Raw genomic sequence first — 10,438 nt, 5'->3', positions numbered from 1 at the left:
CGTGTGTGTGTGTGTGTGTGCGTGCGTGCGTGCGTGTGTGTGCGTGCGTGCGCGTGCTGTGCGTGCGTGCGTGCGTGGTGTGTGTGTGTGTGTGTGTGTGTGTGTGTGTGTGTGTGTGTGTGTGTGTGTGTGTGTGTGTGTGTGCATTTAGAGCAGTCTGATACAAGAGGAAGTGGGTCACAGCTCCTCAGGGGAACCACTCTGCTAGCTTGAACTTCCTCTTGATCATACATGTTTAATGATGAATTGTAACATGTTTAAAGGCAGCGGCCCAGCCACAGCTGATATATAGAAAATCCTACCGTACAAGTAAACACACTCACGCTCACAAAGAAGAAGAGAAATACAGTGAATGAACAAACAAGCCCACTGTACGGTAGACCATATGAAAAGGAAATCAATCAATCAAATAGCTTACGTGCACACCCAAACCACACACGCACACACTGTACTGAACACGTGATCACAGTTCATTAAAGAATACTTTATGTCGTGTATGGGTTATGTGGAACCCATTAAAGGAGCCCTGGTATGCTTCCTGTAGTGTGTGTTATAGGTTTGTGTGCATGTCAATGGTCTGTAAAGGATACAATCCCAGAGTTCCCTCCAGAGAGAGTTTATCTCCCACACACTCCAGTCCTGATTGAAACGTCTCCATTGGACTCTTTTGTTTATTTCCATAACATAGTGACATCCCTATTCAACACTCAAGCCTCTATTGGCGAGCGCTTCAACACACAGTGATAGACTAAGGGGCGGGACACTTCCAACATTTCTCTAAACGGTTAACCAGTCCAAACAGAGCCGGCCAGCTAACCAATCAGAGCAGACTGGGCTCTGGTTTCAGACAGAGGGTGAAAAGAGGTGCTGCAGCACAGGCAGTATGAGAAACACAAAGAGATGTTTGAACATTAAAGCATGGAGACATGTCCCAGTAGAGACACTACATACAAATATGAACCTGGAAATTAGTATAATATCTCCTATTTAAGTAAATAACTCAAATGTTATGATATTTAGGGAACATACCTAAGTGGTTTCGCTCTGATATTCCAATAGTTTTAACATGTTGTGACAGTGTAGACATAAAGTAATATGTAAAGTATATCATTGAGCTACTAAGTACTTTTCTCAATGTGGCATAGTGTTGGTGTCCTCCTGATTGATTAGAATATTGTTTTTATGGATTTAAATCCATGTAATTTTTGTATTGGATTACACTTGTATTATGAACCCAGAGACATGCACTTCCTCACCATATGACAGGGATTGTTTAATATAGACCCCTCCTTTATTTAATCTTGGTTAGAAAACTCATGTTCCTTTTGCCAATGAAGTGGAGCCACTGGTTAAGTGTTATAACTCTTGAGTTAACAGATGTTTTAGTTGTGTCAGAAGTGTAGCTCAATGTATCATCTTATCACTATTAAAAAAATATATATATTGTTTCTAAAGTCAATATTGAAAATCCAGCCAACTCCTCCATGCAGGAGTCTTACATCACTGGATTAGATCTTCATTGTTTTCTTGACCTATGTCTAAGTGCTGGGAGCTTTATGGGACATGTCGGGTGGGGCTCCACAGTGAAGGAGAGAGCAACACTCACTCAGTCTGTTGGAGAAAGGGTGGATGATGTAGTGGATTGGCAAACAAACAAACATGGTTCTGCTGATGCAATCAACAAGTTCACAGATGATATTCTTTATATTATTTGCATTTTATTGTCACAACACCATTTGCTGTATGTATCTGACTTTTTTCAACTATTCAATCTTTTTCATTTAGTAATGAAAGAAAAACACTGAAAGACCTGTTTTGCTACTTTCTAATTACATCAAAGCATTTTGTGTAGCTTTTAGACTGACCACTGATCTGAAATGATCAGTTTGTGAAGACCATGCACACACCCTTTTAGTAAGACTTGAATCTGTGAGTTAAGGTGTCAATTTTCAAATCATTAGGATACATTGCATGTAAAAACTGAACAATTACATTTAATATGTTGTTATTTTTATCTTTGATACGAGTGTTCTTTTTTTCATCAAAAAGCTATGTGTGATTATTACCTGGAAGGGGGGTTAGTATTGTTTTTATTGGTTAATTGTTTATGTGTTTTGTTTGTGAAGCACTTTGAGTTACCTTTATGTATGAAAAGTGCTATATAAATAAAGTTTGATTTGCTTATTTAAAGCTCATACTTAAACTATTCTTGATTCTTTGGTTTCTTTTTCATGTTTTTCTCATGGCTTTAATGCACTTACAATAGCCAAATTAAACGTAATAAAGATTTAACACAAGCTGTATAAAGGAAAAGTGTCTGCTAATTGCTCTTCTGAAATCAAATGAAAAATCTTAAACTCGTGCTGAAATCGAACGATCAATTTAACCATAAATCCCCAGATATGAGATGCTTTTTACGACAGATGCAGGTTATTACAACTATTTAAACTGTCAGAGAGGAGATTGTGGAGCCTGACCTGAGTCCGTGTATCTCGGTCTGGCCAGGTCCCTGAAGTAGTAAATGAAGTCCAGGCAGTGATCGTCCTGCACCTCTCCCTTGGAGCACAGGTCGGACAGCAGTTCCAGCGCCTTTCGACAAATCTCATCCTCTCTTTCTGCAGGCATTGCCCTCCAGCATCCTTCTGTCTGGACGGCCACTCCGGCTGACCCTCCTCCACCACCACCTCTCTCTCAGTCAAACACACACGCTTACACAGCCTCCACCGGCGTAAAGACGCACCACGGCTAAACGCCTGGAGAAGTCCGGGGCTTGCGACGCATCCACGAGTATCCCAATTAATTTGAGTTTTGGTGAAGATTGAGTAAAAGCAGAAGGTTTAAGTTAAAAAAATATTAGTTTTCATTGGTTAAAAAGATTAAAAATCGCAGGGTTTTGTTGAAAAAAATTCTCAAATCGAGCGCGCTCTTCTTCTCTTTAAAACAATTCCTTTTCTTTACTTTTCCGCTGTTGTCTCCTCTCCTCTCCTTGTCTCCTCTCCTCTGTGATCACCGCTGAGCCTCCAGGCTTCAGCAGCGTCAGTCAAGGTCCTTGAATGAATGCTCGGCTTTCTCTGCGTTCAATTATTTCTCAATACACTGTGATGCACTGACAGACAGGAAGTTCTGCCCCCATAAAGCACCCCCGCCCCCTCCAACACCATCATCACCATCTATCCAAGCAGCAGCACACAGAGAGGTCTTCTGAGGAACAGCCAGTAAGGATTTCTGTGCACCTCCAACTATAGGGTTAACAATGAAATAGTTACAATTAATAATTGACTGTACAACAAATGTTGAATATAATTGAAATACCCCAACATAAAAATCCAATAAATATGAAAGAAAATAACAATCAGTATCATGTTGTTTACCTAGGTGTATTATGTAAGACAACCGAACAATTCGACCTTATAAAAGAAGAAACCAAGATATTTAAAATGTGTCAATAAGAGATTTTATTTATAGGAAAACCTGCCAGCAAATTCATTTTAGTTTAATACACACAGTTAAGGTTGCACACTATTTTAGGAACATAAAGGTTTGCCTACTGAATTAAAAACAGAACAAATGAACCAAAGAAAGTGGAAACCATAAAGCAGATTCAGGCAGTAGGCGTATAGATTCAAAGTATTAGCTTATAATCTTGATTTGTTGTTGATTTGTCTCAGTGGTCTTCACAGTGTGTACAGAATATCAGTATGACAATACGACACCCTTTGTCCTTAGACCCTCACATCATACAAGGAAAAACTTCCGGAGAAAACCCACAGTTTAAAGGGGACATGGGAGAAACCTCAGGGAGAGCAACAGAGGAGGGATCCCTCTCCCAGGACGGACAGACGTGCAATAGATGCCGTGTGTAAATCGAAGAGATAATACATTTAATTTACAGCGTAGGTAGTCCAAATGTTAGGAAATGCATGTGTCTGTAATAAGAAGATGAATCCACTAGGATGTCAGCAATCTTGTGGGAGCCATCAGGGAAGCAGTGTGGTGAGAGTCTGGCAGGACCGCAGAGACAGGTTCAGGCCCGACTCGAATTCCAGGACTCAGATCCAGTACTCAGGACTCAAATCCAGAACTCAGGATAGAGGATCCAGGACACAGGACCACAGCAACAGGATTAGCCTCGACTCAGGATCCCGGCGTAGATATGGACACAAAAAAGAGATTTGGGGGAAGCTGGGTTAATCGGAACATGAGAGTACACAGGTACAAACAGCCAGAAAGACGGAGTAAGGTGCCCCCCCTCAACAGTCCAAGCCTATAGCAGCTGAACTAACGTGTCTACATACATGCACTCCCTTGGGATAGGTTGAGGGAAAAGGGTATTAAGTAAGAAGGAAGAAGCAGAGGTGGAGAGGCACACAGGGAGAGAGGTCCCCACTGGAACCTGAATTTGTCAGAGGTAAGGAGTGGGTCAGTGACTACGTTCCACACTCCCCGGCCGGGCTAGGCGTTCTCTGCAACCTGTTACCTCTAATAAACCTCGAGAGGTCATAGAGGGGACAGGTTTGGATAAAGTTTTAAATATAAGATCTAAGTTTTTAGGATTTAAGTGAAAGAGTAACGTATCTACGTATGTATCTAACGTATCTATCACAATGTATCTACGTCAATGCACTCTTATTAGATTATTTTTATTTTATCACTATAAGCTTTATCAAAAAGGAATGTCTTAAGCGCACTCTTAAAAACGGATAGGCTGTCTGCCGCCCGAACACAAACTGGAAGCTGATTCCACAAATGTGGAGCTTGATAAGAAAAGGCTCTGGCTCCCATTGTACTTTTAGAGACTCTAGGAACAACCAACAACCCTGCATTCTTGGAACGCAATGCCCTAGTAGGACAGTAGGGTATAATGAGTTCTTTAAGGTAAGATGGCGCCTGCCCATTAAGGGCTTTGTAGGCGAGAAGAAGAATTTTAAATTCTATCCTGTGTTCTATAGGGAGCCAGTGTAAGGCAGCCAGAACAGGAGTAATGTGGTCCCTTTTCCTAACTCTGGTTAGTACACGAGCTGCAGCATTTTGAATCAGCTGAAGCGACTTGACTGACTTCTTGGTACACCCTGATAATAAAGAGTTACAATAATCCAGCCTAGAAGTAACAAATGCATGGACTAGTTTCTCTGCATCATTTTGAGGCAAGATATGCCTGATTTTTGCAATGTTACGTAGATGGAAGTAGGCGGTCCTTGAAATTGATTTTATGTGGGCGTTAAAGGATAAATCCTGATCAAATATAACAACAAGATTCCTTACAGTCTCACTGGAGGCCAATTTAATGCCATCCATAACTAGTATATATTTAGATAGTTTGTTTCGTAGATTCTTTGGGCCAAGTACAATAACTTCGTTTTGGTCGTGTTTAACATTAAAAAATGTAAGGACATCCACGTTTTTAAGTCCTTGAGGAAGTCCTGAATTTTATTTAGGTGATTGGTTTCATCAGGCTTGATGGATAAATATAGTTGAGTATCATCCACATTTACAGAATGATTCCTTATAATATTGCCTAGCGGAAGCATATATAGTGTGAACAAAATAGGACCAAGCACTGAGCCACAGTGATGGAAAGTAACAAAGAGGATTTCCTCAGGTACTGATCCAAAGTACACATTTAAATCATATGTGGACTTAACTTTAGTTTGTCTTTCTTTGCACTTCACTACTAGCCTACTCCACTACAAATCAAAGGAAAATTGTAATCCTTTTAAAAAATGTTTTTAACTTAAGTCACGCAGGGGTGGGGAACCTCCGGCCCCCGGGCCGTATACGGCCTGCGAGACCATTTGGTATGGCCCTCGAGGTAATTTATAAACACAAGCAAAAAAGAAAAAAAATTAAGAAATCTAGACCGCAAAATAATTAAACAAGCGAGTACCTGTTTTTCCTGGGTCCTTGAACACAACACGAGCCTAACGTGTCATCACGTGGTATATGTCTCGTCTGACCATAGCGTCTGACAGGGGTGCAGTTCTAACGGAGAGCACCAGAACGCCGCTCCGGGACTTTAAAAATTGCAGCACCCATAAGGAGCCGTACACATGCCGCAGTTTTTGCGTGGCTGTGTCTTTAGTTGAAAGCCCAGTGGAGATCTGTTCATCCAACCCAGTCTCACGGCATTTCGTGTTCACCAACACAATTTTTAATCTATTGATTCGTGTTCACCAACACGATTTGCCCTTTTTTTTTTTCGTGTTGCACAGCACGATTTTAAAAGCAATGTATTTCTACTGCCTGCAGCACGTCTTTTTCTCCGGTCGGGTCGTGGGAGACGAAGCTGTGTGGTTCATAAAAACATGTTCTTACTCAATATCAAGCCACAATTATTGCTTTTATTTTAAATCGTATAATTTCGGACTTTTGTTGCCGTCTGTGAGGAAAATAAATGGGGCTCATAGCCTCAGGATACTGAAATCTGTATTTTTTAAATCTTTTTTTCCTTCTAATTCGTTATTCTTTTCAAAATAACACACAATTATCCTTGCTTTTATTTATTGGTTTAATTCCATAATCTCGGGCTTTGTTGGCGTCCGTCAGGAACTGAATTTCAAAATAAAAATAACCGGAAACAGACGTAGGCCTATAAGGGACATTTCGAGCATCATTGCGATTGTCAACATTTCTGAGTTTAGGATGGCCGAAGACACTACACTACCCATAATCCCCAGCTATCGTTTAGGACTACAGTCCCCGTAAGGTTACGCAGAGCGTCAAACAGCTGTGTGAAATGGAACGAAACCACGCCAGACTATCCAAAACTGGAATCAAACGCCCCCCCCCAGAACTACACATGCTGGCTATTGTGTTTCGCAAAATGTTCTATGGGACGTCTCTACTGAACGTTTTCGTTTTTCCCACAATTAGAAGTTGCCATTATTAAACACATTGGTGTTATCAAATGTAAAACATATAATTAATAAATGGGTGAAAATCGCTTGTGTCCATAATGCGCAGCATTAATATATACCCACATGACAGCTCATTGCTACTTTGTAATTCTACTCCACGACAATTCAGAGGGTAACCTGGTATTTTTACTCCACTACATTTATTTGAATTACTTTGCAGATTCTGATTAATTATGTGAAATATAAACAACCCTTAAATCAGACTTTAGTTACACCTGAGTAAAATTCAGGTAAGGTGATTGTCAAGTGCCAACAATCAGGAGAGATATTTGATAGTTGGTGCTTGAGAAGACTAAACATTTATCTGCAATTAACATGAATGGAAACAAGTAATAATGTATATTCATTACTCGTTATTCTCTACTAATAGTTAATTAAAGACTGTATATTATGGCTATTTTGCACATCCCTTTCAAGATTTTCAAAGGTTTATTGACATATCATACACACAACTACGGTGTAGTTATGCAATGAATGAAACACTTGAGTCACAGGTTCCTCAACAGTGCATTACAAGACATCTATCAATATGTGTGTACCTCCACCATTAAACTGTCATATTCTGCACATTTCTTATTCTATCTACATACATAAGAGTATAATCCATATGTATAATATCAGTTAAAATAAGTGCTTCAACATAGTTAACATTGCAGGAAAGCAATATATTACACGTTAAGTACTTTGTCAGGCTTAATATTTATCTGTAGATAGATATTCGTTTTTCTGTTTTGCACCTCCTCCTATTAATATCTTTGTACATCCTGCACTAAACTGTTTTATTGTAGAGATCACTTATAGTATCTTCTTGATTTTTTATATTCTATATTTTCCCCCTATGAAAGTATTTGATGAAAAAAATATTAAGAGTACATTATTGTTTTTATGTGTTATATATAACACATAAAAACAATAATTCAATAACGTGCTTTACCCACTAGGCGGTGCACACAAGGTACACACAGCCATAATAACTTTGTATTATTAGTGTAGGACAAGTTTTATTCATGCTTTCACATAATTTTACAGCATATTGCTATACTATTTCAGACTCAGTATTTACATTCTTACATTCAAAGAAAATCAGTAATATCTTTAAAAACTACAGTCCTTTTCTATCAGCTGTGCACCGTTATGGTGTAAATATAACCTATCTATTAATTAGATCAAATGTAAAAGTCAGCCGAATTAGTGTTGATACTGCAAGGAGACGTATTGTGTGAAGAGAAATTGAAGATGTTGTTTAATTGTTGAATATATTTATGATCCACGTCAAGTATTCAGTTTCGGCGGCATTTTCTCAGTTTTTCCAAAGGTCTTCTCATCAGGGCTCTCTAAATAAAGAACTACGGCAGATCTGTAATATGTAATGCAGCCGAACCGTGTATTACAATGCCGTTATGTGATGACTTTCAAAGAGAAAAGCAAGAACACTCGGAATTAAGTATTATTTTATTCTTTTAAAATGTTTTCCGGATTTCATATCATATAAACACCAAATCCCAGCATACATTGTGGCTAAAACATCCAATAAACGTGCTTTAAACCATAGCTGAGGATCTTGGGTAATCGCTCTAAATGCCTATGTCTGTTTCCGGTTATTTTTATTTTTAAATTCAGTTCCTGACGGACGCCAAAAAAGCCCGAGATTATGGAATTAAACCAATAAATAAAAGCAAGGATAATTGAGTGTTATTGGTGAGTAAATAACAGTGTGTTATTTTGAAAAGAATAACAAATTAGAAGGAAAAAAAGATTTAAAAAATACAGATTTCAGTATCCTGAGGCTCTGAGCCCCATTTATTTTCCTCACAGACGGCAACAAAAGTCCGAAATTATACGATTTAAAATAAAAGCAATAACTGTGGCTTGATATTGAGTAAGAACATGTTTTATGAACCACACAGCTTCCGGTCTTCCTCGACCCGACCGGAGAAAAAGACGTGCTGCAGGGAGTAGAAATACATTGCTTTTAAAATCGTGCTGTGCAACAACCAAAAAAAGGGGCAAATCGTGTTGGTGAACACGAATCAATAGATCAAAAATCGTGTTGGTGAACACGAAATGCCGTGAGACTGGGTTGCAACATCTGTCATACTGAGCATACAGTCAATACCTTCTTTGTTATTAGCATCTGGTTAGTACTAACGAATATAAGAAGCTTTTTCTCCAACCAGTGAGGTAAAGGCACATCTTTATATGATCATTATAGTTATACAAAAAAACCAGGTATAAAATACTATGACAGTAAAAACAAGTTGAAAGAATACAGTTTAAAAGGAGAGTGATTTGGAAAATATTTATAAAGAAAAAGTAAATCTGTTTCCAGTTCTGTTTCATATGGGTGTTGAGATGTATCCATAGATCTCTTAATTTTGCTCCCAAATGGCGCGTTTCCACTGCAGCGGGTAGCTCGCTTTAAGCGTGCCGAGCCGTGCAGGACCCATTTTTGGTTGCGTTTCCACTTGGCCTAGTACCGGCTAGCGGGTCCTAATTCACAGTTTTTCTGGCCCCATAAAATCGTGGTTCTAGGGCCAGGAACAACCAGGCTGAGTCGGGCTGAGTATGCTAAACTAGAGAGAGAATCGCTGGCAAGGGGGCTACAACAACAACAAGATGAACATATTTGACCGTGATTTAATTGTAATACACATTTCAAAATGATGCCGAAGCAACAACATACTGATACCGGTTAGTAAACACCATGAATTAATGCTTTGACAAGTCTCCAGACAGACGGCAGGCGAAAATCCTTTTAAAATGCGTGTTTTCTAAATGGAGCTTGGCTAAGCTAACGTTATATATGCTCCAACCGTCCACACTCACAACAACGGCCTATACATACATAAATAAACCAGCGACTGTATTCGCCATGACACAGGCAGTCTGTGGTTTGTACTTGTTTAACTTTTGTCCAGTTTCTGAACAGATATGAAGAGCTGTGAGCTCTGAGTGCTAAGAGCTAACGGCTGTGTTGTTTTTCTGGGGCTCTCATTGAAGATGACATCACGGCTCCGCCTACACTGCGTTACTATAGTAACTATCCCAGTTCCTAAACTGTAATGGAAGTGCAGCATTAAAGTGAGCCGGGCCTAATAAGGCCTAACCAAACCGAGCGAGGCCTGCAGTGGAAAAGTGTACCAGATTGATGCTTTCAACTTCCTGGAGCATGCCCCCCCGGACCCCCCTAGAGGAGGTTAGGTCCCCCACCACTTAAATCATGTTCACATGGATAGGAAACTAAATGCATTTGCACACATCTTGTGTCCATATCTTTCTGTTTGGTGGTGATGCCACAACCATGTACGTGCATGCATACGCGAGTCATGGCAAGATATCTGGATTCAGAGGTTGCTTTTTCTTTGCACAGCATGAAAAAAAGGCCAAATGAATGGGCTGTGATTTTTAAGCAGAGGTCAATCATTTGTACGGCCCTCGGAGGATGTTGAACAAATTGAAATGGCCCTTGAGAGGAAAAGGTTCTCCACCCCTGCTTTATAGACTCAGATTCTGGCACAAAAACA

General features: G+C 39.6%; 1 protein-coding gene across 1 annotated transcript in view; it reads right to left on the bottom strand.

The window, feature by feature from the left end:
- Window positions 1-3,049, bottom strand: part of syt9b (synaptotagmin IXb) — an 87,927-nt gene extending 84,878 nt beyond the window's left edge. The window contains exon 1 of the mRNA XM_034084376.2: window positions 2,478-3,049. Within this exon, the coding sequence (XP_033940267.1) occupies window positions 2,478-2,625 (148 nt within the window). The 5' untranslated portion in view covers window positions 2,626-3,049. The remainder of the gene's footprint in view (window positions 1-2,477) is intronic.
- Window positions 3,050-10,438: the final 7,389 nt, after the last annotated feature.

The sequence above is a fragment of the Pseudochaenichthys georgianus genome, chromosome 6, assembly GCF_902827115.2.
Source record: "Pseudochaenichthys georgianus chromosome 6, fPseGeo1.2, whole genome shotgun sequence".
NCBI classification, from domain to species: Eukaryota; Metazoa; Chordata; class Actinopteri; order Perciformes; family Channichthyidae; genus Pseudochaenichthys; species Pseudochaenichthys georgianus.
The sequence above is the reverse complement of the archived record's forward strand: the minus strand, read 5'-3'. Positions and strand labels throughout refer to the sequence as shown.